At 38.9% G+C, this 20,105-nt stretch overlaps 1 protein-coding gene across 1 annotated transcript; it reads right to left on the bottom strand.

The window, feature by feature from the left end:
* Positions 1-11,579: 11,579 nt before the first annotated feature.
* On the bottom strand, positions 11,580-18,714 carry LOC137731383 (uncharacterized). The gene is made up of 15 exons (XM_068470493.1): positions 18,285-18,714; positions 17,733-17,891; positions 17,468-17,584; positions 17,234-17,318; positions 16,700-16,808; positions 16,526-16,593; positions 16,321-16,446; positions 15,281-16,221; positions 14,746-14,949; positions 14,577-14,637; positions 13,308-13,421; positions 12,731-12,844; positions 12,554-12,640; positions 12,296-12,371; positions 11,580-11,939 (listed from the first exon to the last, which is right to left on the bottom strand). Exons 1-14 carry the CDS (start codon positions 18,365-18,367, stop codon positions 12,345-12,347), a joined length of 2,295 nt encoding a protein of 764 aa, XP_068326594.1. The 5' UTR covers positions 18,368-18,714; the 3' UTR covers positions 11,580-11,939; positions 12,296-12,344.
* Positions 18,715-20,105: the final 1,391 nt, after the last annotated feature.

Below are 20,105 nucleotides of genomic sequence, written 5' to 3' on the forward strand. Positions count from 1 at the left end.
TGCTTTAGTATTTGCGTGCTTGCCCTTGCGTGGTTGAATGGCACACGTGGTAGCTCCGTTAGGTCTCGTTTCGAATTGCTTCTCCGAAAAAACACTTAAATTGATAAGCGCTTTTTTTTAGAAGTGCTTTTATTAACACAATGAAGAAGCATTTGGGATTAGCCCAGTGGTAAATGTGGGTAGAGTGATAAGTAAGAGTAGATTAGGTACAAAGTTCGAAACCTGATGCAACAAAAAAAAGCACCTAATTAGAAAACAATTACAAGAGTTGGAAGTATTCAATGTTTTTCAGCTAAATGAAGTAAAAAACGATTTATTTTGTTTGGTGTTTTGGTCATCACGGAGCAGTCTTAAACGTAGCCTAAAAGCCAGTAGGTCGTATTGCAACTAAAACTTGAAAAATGAAAACAACTTAATATTCTTTTTGTTGTAAACTTCTAATTTAAGTGTGATTGTGTAAATTCTAGATTAGATTTGATTCTAATTATTCTTTCCTATATGGACTTGTATTCCTTGGAGGAGAAGGATTTCTTCCCTCTCTTATTACTATAAATAAAGGCGATGCACAGCGTAGGGGGAATAACACACATTCCTCTACACAACCCTACAAACACATCTCTTTCTATATACTCTTTGTGCCACCGGCCCCCTTCCCCTGTCAGTTAAATATAGGCCACAACACATTATCAGCATGCCCCTACCACTGCTTAAGAATCTAACATGGATGCTTTCTTCTGCTCATGCATCAAATTATTTTATGAATATGCACTGAATTAATATGGAATTGAAAAAAATTATTATAAAGTTTTTTTTAAGGGTTTCATTGAAAAGCTATCCATGTCAATGGCCTTCTTTTCCCCTGAGCCGAGAACCCGAACCTGGAGCCACGGCTCCAAGCCCAAAACCTAAACCCGATGCCCAAACGGCGTTGCCTCCCTTGAACCGTCGAGTAGCATGGCCTGCAGCCATGCCCAGCCACCTCTGGCTACCTCCTCAACGACATGCAGTCGTCACAGATGACTCCGCCGTAGCACGATATTGTCCGCTTTAGGCCTCAACCACGCCCTCACAGTTTTGTTTCTAGAAACTCATGCGAGAACGTCCCAGTGGGTTACCCATCCTGGGATTGCTCTTGTGTGAATTTGCTTAACTTCGGAGTTCCGATGGAATCCGAAGCCAGTGACTTCCTAAAAGGCCTCGTGCTATATGGAGGTGGGCATGTACATATACGGCACATCACCCCCTCTCCGTTGGTCGATGTGGGATGTTACAATCCACCCCTTAAGGGCCCAACGTCCTCGTCGACACACTCGCACAACACGGTAGAGTGGCTTTGATACCAAATTGTCATATCCCGAACCGGGCTCCACCACATCCTTGGCACAACTTCTCCGTAGCACGATATTGTCCGTTTGGGGCCTTGACCACACCCTCACGGTTTTGTTTATGGGAACTCACGTGAGAACTTCCCAGTGGGTCACATATCCTGGGATTGCTCTCACGCAAACTCGCTTAACTTCAGAGTTCCGATGGAATCCGAAGCCAGTAAGTTCCCATAAGGCCTCGTGTTATATGGAGGTGGGCATGTACATATAAGGCACATCACCCCCTCTCCGTTGGTCGATGTGGGATGTTACAGGTGGCGCTGGTCTTGTTCTCTGACAAGTTCACCCAGCTTGAGCTGGGGTGTTTAGATTAAAAACCCAAGCCCACTTGGGCTTGGCCTATTTCTCCGCAAAGTTTCAGCCCTTTGGGCTTGGACACTTTTCTCGGCCTACATCACAGAGCCTAATTGAGCCTCTGTTGGACTCAACCCGCGACACCAGCCTGTGGCTTTGGTGTCCCCGTGTCCCCACCACAACAAAACCAAACCCTCATGAGGAACACATACGTTACGAAGCAGCAGATCCGTGCCTATCTGTCTTGGGCCTACAGCCCAGCTAAGCCCAACCTAGCCCAATTTTTAGGCGTGGGCCGCATGTTTCAAGCTACTCAGCCTACCCGTGGGCTTTAGCCCATTATTTTGGGCCCCGAGGTTTAATCACCTATTTTTTACGCATGTTGGGTTTTATATATAAATTTTTTTTTTTCACCCACACTTTAAATTTGGCCCAAAGTCCAAATAATTAATTCAATTATAATTATAAACTTGAAGTTCTATTTGCATATTTTATTGTTGCATATTTATGTATATATATTTGTATTTGTCTGCAGAAACATATGAACCTAAAGTTCATAATTATTTCGAAACCTAAAGTTTCTAGAAACATGCCATGTTTGAAAACTTGAAGTTTTCCTTAAAAACATCACCCTTGAAAACCTAAAGTTTTTTTCAATTTAAACCAATACATTTCTATTAGAACCAGAGTGTTCTACCCCTATGTGAATGGACTGATATTCTTCTCCATTACACTAATCACTTCTTGTCCATTTATTTTGTGATAGGAACATGTCTAATTTGAACAAATTCGACTTCACCGCTTTAGAGGTCTCTAGAAGGAACTACCTCAAGTGGGTCTAAGATGTGAAGCTCCACCTCACTGCAAAGAATTTGTGTCCCGCCATTGAAGATGAGACAGGCAATTCGGTTGGCGAAGCTTAGAAAGCCATTGCCATAATCTTCATCCGAAGACATATTCATGACACACTATAAAGTGAGTACCTTGCTGATGAGGATCCACGAGCACTATGGGTCACTTTGGTTGATCGTTTTGATCACCAAAAGGACATCTTCTAGCCTCAAGCAAGACATGACTGGCAGCATTTGCACTTCCAAGACTTTAAGTCTGTGAATGAGTATAATTCTAAAGTTTGTCGAATCTGATCAGTTCTCAAGTTCTATAACGTGACCTTGACCAAAGAGGATCTCCTGAAGAAGACCTAGTCGACCTTCTCTACTACTAATATTGTACCGCAGTAACAATATAGGGCTCAGAAGTTCACTACATTCTCGGATTTGATCTCTGTTTTACTTCTCACTAAAAAGCAAAATCATCTGTTGATCAAGAATCATCAAGCTCGACCTGCTGGGACAACTGCTATGCCTGAAGCACACTACAGCATAAACAAACACCCAAAATGTCAAAATAGGTGTGGTAGGGGCAACCAGAAGCCAAGATGGAGGTTTAAATCAAACTTTATGCAAGTGGATGAACCGGAGAGTACCAAGATGGAGGTTTATGACTTTCAAGAGGCTATTTCCCTATGGAAGATTAGAATCTTAGACATAAACTATTTTTCTAGTTGAATTTAGACAATGGGGCCGAATTCCACCTAGTGGACGAACCCCCTTGTGTTTTTTGTTTAATTTTGAACAATTTTCCTTTTTATTTGGATTATTTGTTAGTGATTTGTTTTTTGGATATTAAGGGTTAATAAATTACCATCTTGAATACTTAAAATTATTTTGAATGGATATTTGTTTTTAGAACTTTTATGCATGTGACCGATTCAAATTAATTTTCATTCTAGGTATGACTAGTGGAAAAGTTAGTTGTCTGGCAGATAGTGCAACAACGCACATCGTTTTGCATGAACGCATCTATTTTACTAACTTCATACCTAAGAATGCACCTCTGACAACCCTCTCAAGCCCATCCAACATGATCGAATGATACGGTAAGGCACGTATAATGTTGTCTAATGGTACAATTTTGACCATTGATGAGGCACTTTATTCTCCGTGTTCTAGAAGAACGTTGTTGAGTTTTAAGGACATTAGAGATAATAATTACCACTCTGAAACCTATGTAGAAAATGGAGTTGAATTTTTGTGCATAATTTCCTATGAATATGGCCAGAAACGTATTCTATAGAAGATGGAGCGTATCCCAAGTGATCTATATACTACGACCATACGCCTTATAGAAAGCCACTATGTGGCTGGCCCTACCTCTAAGACCACGCACAAAATTACACTTTGGCATGATCGTTTATGAAACCCTGGATGAACAACGATACATCGTATCCTCAAATCATCACACGAGCATCCATTAACCCGAAGTTTAGGTTCGATTAAAGGAATCGCATGTTAAACCTGTTCTATGGGAAAGCTTATTATTAAACCTTCTTATGACAAGATTCATTCAAATCCTCCTATTTTTCTACAAAGGATTCAGGGGGATATTTGTGGATCGATTCACCCTCCATGTGGACCATTTAGATATTTTATGGTTTTGGTTGACGTTTCCATACGTGTGCTTGTTGTCCACAAGGAACGCTACATTCTCCAAATTGTTGGCTTAGGTTATCAAGCTCAGGGCTCACCACCTTGATTATCTGATCAAATGTATTCGATTGGATAATGCTGGAGAATTCACATCTAAAACTTTTGATGCTATTGCATGTCAGTTGGGGTTGAACTTGAACATGCAGTACCCCATGTTCACACCCAGAATGGCCTGGCAGAGGCATTCATTAGGCGTTTACAAATGATTGCTCGATCGTTGGTCATACGTACCAAGTTCCCGATCGCTACTTGGGGCCATGCAATATTGCAGAAAGCCATGTTGGTCCTCCTGAAGCTTGTTGCGATTGATAGTAGCTTATTTATGCAACTTTGTTAGTTTAATTCCTTGCACTTACTTAGTTAGTTTCTATTTATTTTAGCATTTTAAGCTATTTTCATGTGTTTGTAGGTCCAATTGGCTAAAATGGCAAGAAAAGGCGATTTGGAGCATTTTTGGCTTGGAATGGATAACACATGCTTGGAGCAAGGTGGATGGACGAAATTGAAGTTCAAGAAAGGCTAAGAATCAGCTAAAGAGATGGAAAAATTTAATTCAAGACTTGGAAGAAAAGGAATCAGCTACAAAGAAGGAAACATGAGTCAAACTTCCTTATGTTGACTTAGTCAATCCTAATCATTTCCTACTTAATTTCCAGCTGTTAAGGGGGATTCCTAAATATATTGGGACACTTAAATATATGTTCTAGAAGCCTAAATCCCATTCCTACCTTGGTGCCGCACCTTTCCCCTTCTTCTCCTTCTTTCCTTGTCGTGCAAGTTCCTTTCCCTTTCCCTTTGGATGCTGCCACAAATCCCTTCCCTTTTCCTCTTGGATTTTGACTTTAATTACCCTTTTTCCTTGAGGATTTGGGGTCCAAATCTTTCCCAAAACATTTAATTAATGCCATGCTTTTCTCTCCTAAATTATATATAATCTGCCGCACAAAACCATGGGGGGATTCCATTCACCACAATCCCTGACCATTCACTCCACCATCCAACCTATCAGTCCATCCATCCTTCACCATATTTACGCACCATACATTCATCCATCACTCAAACCTTCACCCACACCTTGTGCCGCAACAAAGAAGAAGAAGAAGGACCCTGGGATGTGCTTGCCATTCAAGCTTGGATTGTTGGAGCGTTTCTAGGTGTATTCAATCTTTTGTTTTCAATGTTTAAGTTTAATTATCTTTGTTTTGCGAACATGAGGAGGTAAACTTGTTTTAGCTAGAGGAGACTTTGAAACCATGATTATATTTGCAATATAAATTGATTACCTCCAGTTGTGATTTCATAAATTGTGAATGCAATTTACTTAACTGCTTGATTGATAACTTATTCTCGTATGTTGATTAAGGAGGCCTACTTAGTTTGCATGCATGGATTTGATACTAGAATATAAGGGAGTTTCACATAATCATTATGAACTTATATTCACAAGTAATGGAGGTTGCTGGTCACGATCGTGTTAAGTAAATTCCTGGCAGAAGTATCATGATGTTCATAGTTACGAATGCCTTGTCAATGCTTATGATTTTCACAAAGCTTAATGATCTTTGATTGTATCTCTATTATGTTGTTCATGTAGGGAACTATTGAAGAATAATTTGGTTACCGATGCGTATCCCATCCAATTCAATGACTTAAGGAAAATCTGAGGGTTATCACCCATTAATTCACCAAATTCGTATTCCTTTAGTTTGTTATTCAAATCTGTTTGTTTAAATTTTAAATTCGTCAAAAACCCAATCCCCTTTACTTTGTTGTGTCAAATTAGTTAGAATCTATCCAAATTTGTGTTTTTAAGTGTTTTGAGTCAAGTTAAAGTTAGAATTCGCTCAAATCACTCTTTAGTTTCTATTTTGAGTCAATTTGCTTGTTTTGTGCTGTTTTGATTCTTTTTAGTTCGTTTTGAGTTCTTTGAGTCTAGTTAAGTGTTTTCAAGCCTAGTTTTACGTTTTTAAGTTTAGATTTGTGTTTTTAAATCAATTTAGAGTAGATTAGCAATTCCTCCTAATCCCCGGCCTAAAACGATCCTTACTTACATCTTTACTACAATTATCAATAAGAGGGTTTAATTTAAGTGCTAGTTTATAACACATTAAATTTTTGTTGGTCCGCCTAAAGCCTGTTGTGATCCAATTATATAGCGCCCTTCAGTTGTTTACCGGATACGAACCCGACATATCGCATCTGCGCATTTTTTGTTCTGCGATCTATATGCCGGTTTCACCGCCCTTGGGTACAAAAATGGGGCCTCAGCAAAGGATGGAAATTTATGTCAGATATGATTCTCCTTCGATTATTCGTTACTTAGAACCTTTGATAGATGATCTATTTACCGCTCGTTTCGCGAATTGTCACTTTTATAAGAGAGTCTTCCCGTCGTTAGGGGGAGATAAGAATGTCAACGTTCCTGAAGAACGACGTGAATTATCATGGACGACTCCCACTTTGTCTCATTTAGATCCCCACACCGCTCAGTCTAAAGTTAAAGTGCAGCGCATATTAGATCTTTAGAGCATAGCTCAAAGCATGCCAGATGCTTTCACCAATCTAGCACGAGTGAACAGATCACATATTCCAGCTGCGAATATGCCTACAAAGATTGATGTACCAAATGTACAATAGACTTCCCTCCTGGAGGCCCGGGATGATAATTTTGGTGATCCACGTACATTAGCAGCTAGCTAATCATCTGCCGCTACACAAAAACGTGGCAACCCTCTTAGTTTAAAGGATTCACACCCTCAGAAGAGGAAACCCACGTCACAGACACCTGAAGAACCTATCGTGAATCCGACTATCTCTTACTCATTCTATCCAACTTATGAGGAAATTCTAGATTACGGACCCGTCCTTGAAGAGACGAAGCCACCTCCTAAGAATCGTGAGATTTTGGTCTATTATGCTAGCTTAGATGATATTTGATGTAGAAATGAGATGGTCGTCGACGATGCAATAGCATATGCAGTAGCTACTGAGATCATGTTGAGTGATGACATTGAACCTCGTTCCATTGATGAATGTCGACATAGAACCAATTAGTCAAACTAGAAACAAGCAATCCAAGTTGAACTCAATTTGCTTGTGAAACGTAAGATGTTTGGACCTGTAGCTCCTACTCCTCCACATGTGAAGCTCGTTGGCTACAAGTGGGTTTTCGTTTGGAAGCATGATGAGAAGAACGAAATTGTGCATTACAAAACTCACCATGTTGCGCAAGGCTTCTCACAACGCCCTAGGATTGACTATGATGAAACTTATTCACAATTTATAGATGTGATTACTTTTCGCTACCTTATCAATTTGGTAGTTTTCCAAAAACTGAGTATGTAGCTGATGGACATAGTAACTGCGTATCTCTATGGGGATCTTAATACAGAAATTTATATGAAAGTTCCTAAAGAACTTACATTGGCTAGATCAAATATTTCCAAACCCCAGAACACGTTTTCAATTTGACTGAGGAGTTCACTCTATGGTTTGAAGCAATCCGGAAGAATGTGGTATAACCATATGAGTGAGTATTTGACTAGTCAAGGATATGTGGACATGAACTATGCCCTTGTGTGTTCATTAAGAAGTCACATTTTGGTTTTGCGATTGTTACAGTATATGTCGATGACATGAACCTCATCGGAACTTCTGAAGAGCTCGCAAGTACTACTGCTCACCTGAAGTAGGAATTTGAGATAAAAGATCTAGGAAAAACTCAATATTGTCTCGGTCTTGAGATAGAGCACTGTTTGGATGGAATCTTAGTACAATAAACGAACTACACCCAGAAGGTGTTGCACCGCTTTAACGAGGATAAAGTGAAGCCTTCGAGTACTCATATGATCAGTCGATCACTAGATGCAAAACGAGATCCCTTCCGTCTGAATGAGGATGATGAAACGATTTTGGAGCTTGAAGTTCCTTATCTAAGTGCGATAGGCGCTTTACTGTACTTAGCTCAATGCACTAGACCCGACATCTCCTTCGCTATTAATCTTTTAGCAAGATACAATAATGCACCAACACGCAGACACTGGACTAGTGTTAAAGACATTTTACGTTACCTTAAAGGTACTACAGATTTGGGCTTGTTCTATCCCTACGAATCCTCGAGTGATGCCGCACCCCCTTATCTCGAGTTGATTCTCACCTTGTTGGTTTTGCCGACGCATGATACTTATCTGATCCGCACAAGGCACGCTCTCAAACGGGTTATGTCTTTACCGTTGGAGGCACCGCAATCTCTTAGAGGTCAACTAAATAGAACTTAGTTGCCACTTCGTTTAACCATGCTGAAATTATCACCTTACATAAAGCAACTCGAGAATGCATTTGGTTGAGAGCAGTTGTGGGCAATATTCGAAGCTCCTATGATCTTTACCGCGTCAGTGATGTCTCGACGACGATCTATGAAGACAATGCAGCATGCCTCAAACAACTCAAGAAGGGTTACATCAATGGAGATAACACCAAGCACATTACGCCCAAATTCTTCTTCTCACATCAACAATAAGAGCATCAGAAGATTGAAGTCACGCAAATCCGTTCATAAGACAATTTGGCCGACCTCTTCACCAAATCACTACCGAAAGCGATTCAAGGAATTAGTATGCATAAACTTTCTGAGTTGTAACATTGCTAGTTCTCTTTGGAATTGTGTTAAACTCAGGGGGAGTATCCTGAAGTATACTTGCTTGATCTTAATGTACTATTTTTCCCTACAATTAGGAGCATTTTTCCCACTGGGTTTTTGCTACCTAACTAGGTTTTAATGAGGCACCCACCTTGGGTTGATCATATCCCTGATGACGTCCCATAGACATTTCATTTGACTTTGCATTACTCACGCATTTTTCCTTAGACTATGGATTTTGTCCCTACTCGGGTTTTTACCATAGCCTTAGGGTTTTTTGTGAGACTTACTTCCTTATGCAAGTTCCTACCTTATTGAGAATAGCATGTTCCCACAATCAGTGCCAACGAGTCGACTTCCTCAACCTCTACATGATGCCTAACCTACTTGAGTATTTACACACTCAAGGGGGAGTGTTATAAACTTCTAGTTTAAGTGTGATTGTGTAAATCCTAGATTTGATTTGATTCTAGTTATTCTTTCCTATATGGACTTGTATTCCTTGGAGGAGAAGGATTTATTCTCTCTCTTATTACTATAAATAAAGGCACTGCGTAGGGGGAATAACACACATTCCTCTACACAACCCTACAAACATATCTCTCTCTATATTCTCTTTGTGCCGCCAGCCTCTTTCCCCTGTCAGTTAAATATAGGGCACATGGTTTTTTGTTTTCGTTTTCGTTTTATTTTTGTTTCTTTATTTTTTAGAAAGTTTTATATTGTATACTATTTCATACACATTTCTTCTACATCACTCGCATCATCATTCTTACCCTCTTCTTTGTCTCATATATTTTCTCTATATTAGTATTGAGTACATACTTTGAGCTTCATGCTCTTCAATTGAAATATTTGAAGAAGAATTTCATGGAATTCTCTATTTATTAAGAAATTGCTTCTAGAGATATATTAAAACTCAAAAATCTAAAGTAGTATGCAACATCCACATGCCATAAGTCTCAAATTTAATATAACAATATACTTCTAGAAACGTGGTTGAGCCTAAAATAGGAGACTATGTCTCTGCCAAGAAGTCTTATCCCAATAGGGATTTTATTTCACTTTAGTAAAAACACCAAAGAAAACCCTTTGGGATTCAAACTATAGGTTCACTAATCTCACATTTTTCAATGGCACAAAAATGAAATGTGCCTCTTTCTAATTTGGTTGACCCTTTTACTTTGTCAATATCAATGAAAAAACATGATTGTATAGCCCTTAAAGATATGAACAGCTACTATAATAAAAAAAAAAATATCAGTGGTCATCAATTCGTGATCCAATCATTCTCATTTGCATGCCCATGCTTAAATCATAGGTATACGACTGCTCGGATATGCCTCTTCATAAATCCCACTGTCACTCCTAAGCGAACCATCTTAAGACGAATTATTTGGAAAAATTAGATCATAACTTCTTATGGAGTGGTATTTTCAGTTGGGCTTGAACTTTATTAATTTCTAAGTGTCAATAATACAAAATTTCGAACCTATATATTTGTCATGTTTTAGGCATGCAACAAGTTAAAGAAAACATGATACGAATCATGGAAGTAATAATCAAATAGCGCATGCTACTGCAAATCGATGGTGCTGCATGCTGAAAACCTCACAAGCGTATTGCATTGTCTTGCACTGTGACAGATAAGAGTGCAAAATTCATCTTTTACTTCAAAAATAAATCTGAAACAAAGAGAATAAAAGACATACCATGGAATGAAGGATAAATGACCAATATTACTAGTGCAGAAGTTTTAACAAGAATTATAGAGAGCATAATCCTCCAAAGCACATTTGCTTGTTTGCGCTCCTTCGATCTTGCAGTTTGTGTGCGATTCTCTTATCTCTGATTCTCCAAAAGCGGAATTCAAGAGCACATTCTTGCTGATAACGCATTGGAAATAAAATATAGAATGAGAGAGAATAGAGCGAGACAGGAGTGCTGCCAACGTCGGAGTCTTGGTACTGCAGAAAATTGGACTACTACTGGTCTGAAAATGATTTGTGTAATCGTCTTGCCTTCTGTAAAACTCCAGAGCAAAGTAAGTGGACAAAACTTGATGAGCACGGCTGGTACATTGATATTTTCCGGTACGATGCGTCAAGATTGCGCTGTTGAGGTACGGGACTACACGAATTCCTCGTTTCCTGTTAAAAAGATGGACATCCAACGTGATGCATCGTCCCTACTTGACATTGACATGTACGGAGCTTACATAATCAAAACTAGGGAAGATCTATTCCTTGTCGCAAGGATTTCTTATTGCAACATTTGCCGTGTTTATAAGCTCTGTTATTCGACGGAAGATGGTAGATGTGGACGGATAAAGGGGAAATTGATTGGAAATCTTGCTCTCTTTTGGGTGTGAGTCAGTCCAGAGTACAGTGCTCTCTCCTGGATGGGAACTCGATTCACTTCACGGAGATCGACTTCCATGTCCAGAAGAAGAAAGACACTTCCGACAGAGCCATTTTCTTCTTTGTTTAGGTGCGTATAGTTTGACAAGCAAACGAGCGGAACAAGTTTGTGCTCTTCCAACGGTGGGTAAAGCTGGTAAAACAAAGGGAGGTGATTCACCTACACCCATTTTCTCCTTTCCGGCACGTGCAAAACGAGAAAACAGGAGTGCGGAGATCAATCCCATTAGAAAAGTACGTTCCCGCAATAAAAATCGAGTAAAAATAAAACGAAAGGAATGGAAAACAATAATTTAGAGAAACTTTGCTCTGCTTTTTTTTCCTTTTTTTACAGTGAAGGCCAACATACAAGAGCCTAAAAACACAATGCCTTGTTCAAGACAAAGAAAAAGAGAATCAATTACATTCCTAACAACGTCCAACGGAACCAAACACGTATATACAACACCACGGTTTTTCGCTCCCAACTTATCTGTTCCCTTGTTAAATTAAATTCCCTAGTAATTTGAACAACATATACTCTAAAAATACAATAAAGAAAAATTACAAAGCTGTATTTTTCGATTCTGAATAGAGCGTTTCACAGGCATTTGACTGAAGAAGAAAGAGTCAGGCACAATATTCAGCTTCATGGATACACCGTGATTTCATCCTGAAAGCAAAACATAGGGCCATTATAAGTTTCTTCCCCCAAGAAACCGGAGCCATCGGAATGTAAACTAATATCTTAGACCTTATTTCTTAAAGACGTAGCTTATAAACCTACGAGTGTATTCAATCCATGCCCGTCCTATTCAATCCATGGGCTTCCTATAATTTTTATTTACAACTAAAAAGGAGAAATCCATACTGAAGAAAAACCTCAACCCATCACCAAAACCTCTAGAAAATAAGTGTAATATTAAAGGCGTCATACTCTGAACGCTCTCCATCCTACACGTTGGTGCTGGAAGTAAAATTAATTTGACAAAATCTAAAAGCAATAGATCTTCAAAAAGAGAAACAGACCGGCTAGGCTGAGTGGTTCGTCCCACAAGTGGAAAATGATGGCCAGTTCCTAGCATTCCAAGGCATATGTCGGGACCTACAAAAATAGACACTGGTAATATCAGGAGAATGAACAGCTAAGAAAAGTAATTAAACATGTAAAGGATGAACACTTTGATTTTACAGCAATTTAAAAACCAAACATGAAGGAAAGGCATAATTGCATCCAAAAATAAAGAACAATGAACAAATAAACCCTCCAATTGGGTCATGTTGTACCTCAAGCATGTTTTCATCAAGAAAAGCAGTTGTTGTCTGATTCATGCAATAAGAACTATCATATTGGAGGATCCTTAACTTCCCTTCCTGCATTTCACAACATGAAAACACTGAGTTGTGGGAATTGGGGGAGGAACCAAACAAGCAAAAGAAGCTTACGGAAACAGAATTGATTACCTTGGTTCCATAGACAAGGCCACCTCCAACTGAAGGATGAAAGCAAGCTACGTTGACCTCATCCTCTGCACTAGGAAGAACTCTCACAAGTTCCATATCAGAAACTCTGTAGACCTGAATAACAACTAAGAATGTTGCATGAACACTCATAATAGAGGACAACCAAAAGCAACTGGTAACACATGAAAGTTTATATCATGCACAGTTGATCCACAAGCCACAACTATGGTCAAATTTATAAGAAAGTTGACATAAAATCTATTTCATACACGAGTTCAGTTGCAAATGACTTTTAGTTTGCACCAAATTCAATTATTCCACTCTAAGACTAGTTTAATCCAACTTAGGTTGCATACATTAGTCTCAACCAAAATTCATAAAAATTTCATATCCTTGTCATTACTTATTAGAAGCAGATTAAATATTACATAACTTTCTAGATGTTACTTTACAGATTGATTGAAACACCCAATGTTAATAAGACACAGATTTGAAACAAAAATAAAAGATACTTTAATATTTAAAAATTAAAACTAAAATGAAGAGGGAGGGATGGAAGAGAACTAAAAAATCTTACCTCCAGAATGGTGTAAATAGGCACTGTTGTCTCTCCATCAATGACAACACTCTTAAGAAGTGAACTGTGACGACGGCCATAGGCAAGTAATATATGCTCTGACGTAGGAGAGAACTGCCACAGTAAATCAAGGAATAAAAAAATGGAATAAGTGTGACGAAAGTACAAATTCTTTGCTTGATCTAGAAGAAATATAAAGGAAAAAATATTATTAGGTTGTGAATCTTTTGCTTATAAATGAGACAACTATTAGAGTTCGGAGATCTATTCAACCTAAGGACTATTGACAGGTGAAACTGAGAATACTTAGGCAACAAAGGCAGTCACTTAATAGAATGTTCATAACCAGATGGCATGCATGAAAAAGTTATATATAAGGGACTATATGTAACTCAGACGTATGTGTGTGTCTGTGTGTGTGAGTTACTGTTACAAACAGGTAAACACAACTAGAGAACCCCAGAGATTCATGTGGAATAGAACAAAGCTAAGTACCAGAAGCCCGCTAAAATACAATATACACATCTTTTAATTTGTGTAGTTAAGCAGTCAGGTGGGTATGTGCTGAGGATGCGTAACTTAAAATATTATCTAAATAATAAAAACCTAATGTCTTAATGATCTGCCACTAAGTCCACCCATAGACCGCTGCCATAATGATAGTTCATACAGAGTCCAAGTCTTCACTCATTTATATACCTTCTTCTATATCAGTTTATTGATTATTTGTTTTAATCATAACAGCAGTGCATTGGACATCTAGGTCATATACCAATCAGCTGTTGGATTGAATATTGAAACAACATGATCACACATCAACAATATAAGGCAATCCTAACAGATTCTCCCTACATAAAACATACCTATATATGTATGTGTTTACATACCGCTACATAACAAGACTGCTTCAACTTTAGATTTTCTGATGGCAAATGCCTTATAAAAAATATGCGTAACTGTAATTCATTACATTCTACGAACATAATAGATATCTCTATCTCCTTATCATAACTCCAGAGTATCTAACTCAAACTAAAGCTAGGCACAGCATTGACATGAATCGTTGAGCTCTTATGATGAGATTTCAAGGGATGCACTCCATACAGGGCTGCTAATCATAGTTTTCAGTTAAAATGAAGCATTTTCTGTTAAAGATTTGCTTTAGTCTTAGGGAAAAAAGTTAAATAAGTAAAGAATTGTCTGAAAATCAATGAGAAACTAATGATCAAAATGACCCAATAAGTCATACATCTTCAAAATTTAGCTGACCTGAATAGATGTTAAGCAGTGGGCAGCTCTTATTGCCCGGGATGCAAGAACCATTCCAAATCTAGATAGATAAAAGAAAATCAGGTTCTAGAAAGAAGGAAAATGCAAATGGAAAGCTAAAAGAGAAGTATGAAAATGCAACACAGATTATAGGGAGTTAAAGCTTTACGTTGCTTCCTCAAGGGAATATATCCGGAGCTCATACATGACATGGTGTGCTGAAATTGGATGTCGAGTTGGGGAAGTTGATGCCCCTGTCGCATCATGGTTGACCTGGCTCTGCAATCCAGGATCAGCTTCCATATGGGGCAACATACATGCAACACAAGCAGCTAAAAACCTTCCGCAAGGGGAAAAATGGGCACCCATCTCACTGCAAAAAATTATTAAGTAAAAATCCAAAAAGATACAGCCAGTAATACTATTAAAGTTCAAACAATCATGCAATGCTGAAAGAGAATAAAAGAACAAAAGCCAACATTTCATGATCATCTCCTAATCAAATATTTCTTTGCAAAAGGTGTAAATCCAGTAAAAACAAACTACCTTTGACAAAAAAACCAAACGTAAAAACAAACTACCAACTGATGTTGCATCCTTTATCAATGTACTGGTTTTGCAAGACTTACGAATAAGCTAAAGGCAATGTCAAATTGTATAAAACAACAAAGTACCATGAACGTTGAAAACAGAAAGAAATTTACCTACAAAGTACAGCATGTGGAATGGTTAAGCGACATCTTTCTGCATCAAGGGGAGAACAAGGATTTTTCAAATCGTGTGGCCAAATTCTGAGCTTTACAGTGCAAGGCAACTCTGCAGCTGCTGCTGCAGCAAGTGAGTTGGCAAGTTCCGATTGGATTCTACTTGCAACTGGTTGAGGCTCACTTTCAGCATGCGCAAAACTATTGAATCCAGCACCGTCATTAGATCCAATCGTCGACACCATATGAGTTCGTGAAGTACGATGCCGGGAACTAGATCTTCCAGTAAGCCTGGATTGGCTCACACTGGTTGGTATTACCGAGGAAGTTATGGCTGGATTCATCTCACCACGTGCAGATGGATTATCTTGTGTAGCATCACCTACCAGCCGCATATTCCGTTGGCTAGCTTGGGTCTGACCAATTAACCACCCTTGCAAAAAAGGAAGTTCCCAATATGTTGAGTCACCAAATGGGAAAATATGATTGCTCCTCCCTTCAGGTTGCACTTCCAAAGCCTCTAAACTGTCCATTGCAGGTTGAGAAACTTCAGTTTCCATTTCACTCAAGAAAGTATTAGTTTCTGTCTCTTCTAGTGCTGGAGAAGAGCTACTAGGTTCAATTGGGGACAGCAGAAGTTCATACTGCCCTGAAGGAGTTGAATATGTTAGCAACCGCACTGAAGCAGAAGGATCAACTCTCTGTTGCACACTACTTGAACCAATGTCCGTGTCACTACGCTGCATAGATATTCTCCCATTATCTCTAGCAAATGAAGGCCATATCAGAAATGGTAAAGACATAAGAGGTAGTCCATCTGCCAAACTGGAACGATCACTAGATTGACCATCTGCCAAATATACGGTAGGTGGAGGATAGCGCAAATAACCCGGAGAAGTTGCAAGTGTCATCGAGCAATCTGAGGAGTCCATGTCATTGACCTACAAATAAGAAAAATACATGATTCAAATATATTTAATCAAAGAAAACGATTAATATTTCTACCAAACAAACAAAAAAACGACTACCCAAAAATTTACCTCAGCAGTTAAAAGGAAAGGAGCTCCATGTGGGTGAAAATGCACAGCCCGGAGTGAACGTCGTGTCTTCAGTACTATGCTTGGTGAGGATGTCTCCCCTCTCCTATTGTAGTGCCATATGTACAACTAATGCAAGATTTAAAGGTTAAGGCCATTAATAAGAGATAAGCATGATTAGTTAAAATTTCCTAATAAAAAATCTTACCTTGTGACCTGACGCAACTGCGAGCAGCTCACCTTGGGCATGGAAAGCTATGGATGCAATGGGACGCACTGTGTGGAGAAAAAAGCATTAACAATCATATCCATGACACAAACTTAAATGAAAAAAAGAATACATTGTTTGTTTTAATGATTGATAATCAACGCAAAAACTTACAAAAATCACGAGATCCTATACATTCTGCCGTGTTTGCATCCCACAAGCGAACTTCATGATCCAGACTTCCACTAGCCAATATGTCTGGATACACAGGATGAAATCTAACCTGCAAAAGCACAACCAGCTAGTGAGAAATGCACAGCAAGCTAATGAGATGTACTGAGTAGCTATGCTGAAGTGTCAGATCTGGTAACCAGTAATTTTGTTGATGAATAAAACAACTAGATTAAAGTGGCAACATCCACTAAAAAAGATTAGGATAAAGCAACCCAAAGACTTTTGACGAGAGCATAAAACTTCTTGCAGAGAGAATTTTAGCATTATAAGCATAGATGGCATCCTATATTTCTTAGCAAAAGAATATGGATGAAAAAGAAGCTTTAACGTTTCACCAAATCTCAAGCTGTTCTGTTTAAAAAATTGTTCACAACATCTTGCAGCAAGCTGAAGCAAGAAGCTAACATTCAACTTCAAGTATTTGAACAAAAACAAAAGAAATTCAGAATCAAGTATCCAGTGCTGTAGATTTACCACCCACGGTGTCCTACGGTGACCACTCAAGACCTTTAAGCAGATCCCAGTTCGGCAATCAATAATCTTTACAGTATGGTCTCCGCTGCAATTACAGTTGCAATTGAAACTTAATAAATGATACACTTCTTAGAATAAATATAACTCAACACTAAGCTTTAGGCAAACCCCATACCAGGCCGAGATATATATATACATATATATATATATATATATATGCATAGCAGGACTTACTGAGTTGAAGCTAGTGTCGTTCCATCGGGGCTGAAGGCTGCTGCAATAGTTGAACGTGGAGGAGGCACAAGCGGACAATATTTGGAAGACAAATGCTGGAGTGACTCTGCCTCCACCCTGAAGTCGATCCAATTTCAAGACAAACCATGAATTGAAAGATCCAACTAAATGCAAAATAATTCAAACAACTAGAAAAAACAAAGCAGTATGCTTTTTTTGTTGCAAGAAAATTTTGAGAGAGCGACTAAATGAATTGGCAGTTTACCATGAGACAAGGCTGTGCCTAGCATCTCTAGCTGTTTCAAACTTTGGGCCAACAGAATCGGAATTAGACTCCGGAGGTTCCCCCCATAACTTCTTTGACCAATGTTTCGTTTGCGGAGAAACCTCTCTCCGTGCTAACAATCGAAGGACATTGCTAACACTGCCAGTTAACATCAGATACATGCAAATCAGTTTGAAATCAAGAATTAGTGCCAATTAATATTCCAATCCGATTTTACAAAATCAACACCGAAACCATTTCTCAAGCACGGAAAGTACTTGAAACAACAACAAAAACAAAAACTCGGTACCTCCTCAATCTCCAAAATTGTCTTCCTAAATCCTAACCAATTTCGATAAAAGCTAATCAATCGAAAAACCAAATTCGGATTGGAACTAATTCAATTAGGATCACCATGCAAAACCACAAAATTAAAGCATGAATAGATATAATTTGCAAAAGCATTAATCCACAATACACCAATTTGGTAATTGAATTACACAAAAACTCATGAATTCCTACCAAAATTCAATAAAAAAGTCCAAGATTCACCTGTGCTTGCACGGATTGGGCTGAGGAACGCGCGGCACAGAGGTGGAAGGAGAATTGGGCTCGTCGGAAGAACCTGCCCTCATAATTTTCACGGGAAAATGTCATAATCTCAGCTTTTCCGGCATTCTAGGGAAATTTCAAATTGATATCTTGAAAATCCAATCGAAATTTACATGAAAATCATCACGCCGTGGAAAGAGTAAACTGAATAGAAGGGGGGCTTGAATTGAATTGAGCTAGGGGTGCGGATTTGGTGTCGGAGAGCGCGGCGTGGGGTACGGTTGGGGAGGGAGGCGGCGAGATCTCCAGTCGGCGGGGAGGGAAAATTGGGAGGGGAAAGTGTCCGAGTGTCTGTGCGTGCGGCCGTGGAATTTGGATTTGGAAAATTCCGTCTTGGGTTTTTTGTGATGGGGGCATTGGACAGATGGGGGAGAGGAGGGGGGGCGCTAGGTGGCTTCGGGACCCTAGGGAGTTGTTTGTTGGACGACAATGCCCTTGCTGTTGTGCCCTCATCTGTGGTGTCGTGGAGTGTCAACGGCACGCGTTTTGATCATAAAAGGGACAAATACAAGATTTAATGTAAATGACCAACATTATCTCAATAAAAGGGTATTTGCCATATTCCGTTTAGAAATTTAGGACTTGTTTGATATCCTATTTGAAAATTTTTATAATTTCTCAAAATATTTCTTAAAAATTTTTTTGATAACAATTTTCTTTAAAACTCAAAAACTTGTTTGGTATACGATTTAAAATTTTTAAATCTTACAACTTAAAGTTGACAAAGAGATCTAAAAAGAGGGATTCAAAGGTCTTATCCTAAACCCTAAATCGGCTAAACTGCATCCGACGCCACCTCCTAAGTTATGTAGCTCATCATCCAAAGAGTAGAACCCGACCAACCCTGACCTCATTGAATCACAGTATGCAGAAATTCTACACCGTGAAGATTACAGCACCCGCAACCTTTACCTGAGAAATTGCCTGCCTTCCATCCACTTTGGACTTCATGGCAAGTATAAAAGTTGTTCTTCGTGTTGAGATATACATGCATGTGAAGCACAATGACTTGGATTTTGGGCAAAAAAATGTTCTTAATCTCCTGAGCCTATATCTAAGATTTGTTTGTTGAGATTTGATGCGATGATTTGGTTATTCGATTTTTGAGTTAATTGTATCGCCGCTCGATTTTTGTAATTAATGACAATCTAACCATTGGATCATCGTGAAATTTGAATAAGATGTTGTGAGCTTGATGGATCTTAGTTGGCTGATCCAAGGTTCTAAAAAATGCTAGGCGCTAGTTGGGCGACAAACTAGGGCCTAACGCCTACGCTGCTAGGCAGGGCTTAAGCGGACTAGGCGGATTTACGTAAAATAATATAAATAAGTGTCTATTTATACTTTAAAAAATACATAATTATACTGAAATACATAAATTGAAAAATAAAATAACACATAGATTATTTTAAGTAAATTTATTATATTTTAAGCAAAAATAAAATTACACACCTGGGAAGGCTAGGTGGGCTAGGCGGCCTCGACGACCTTTGGGCAATTCTGTAACTTCAAAAACTATCGTTGCAAAGGTTGTGAATCTCCGGTGTCCCACTGCAATTTCATCGCGTTGTTGCGCCTTGTCCCCTGTCTGCGTGCGTAGAAGAAGAGTCGGCATCAAAGATTTGACGAGAGAGGAAGAGAGAGGGAGAGAGAGAGAGAGCTTTGTAAATTTGCAATTGCAGAGAAGAAGAAGTGCGACGTTGTTGTGTTAGCTAGGGTTGGAGTTAAGGATTTTAAAGTTGGCTGATAGTTCTTTTAAAA

The sequence above is a fragment of the Pyrus communis genome, chromosome 4 (genome assembly GCF_963583255.1).
Source record: "Pyrus communis chromosome 4, drPyrComm1.1, whole genome shotgun sequence".
Taxonomy (NCBI): Eukaryota; Viridiplantae; Streptophyta; class Magnoliopsida; order Rosales; family Rosaceae; genus Pyrus; species Pyrus communis.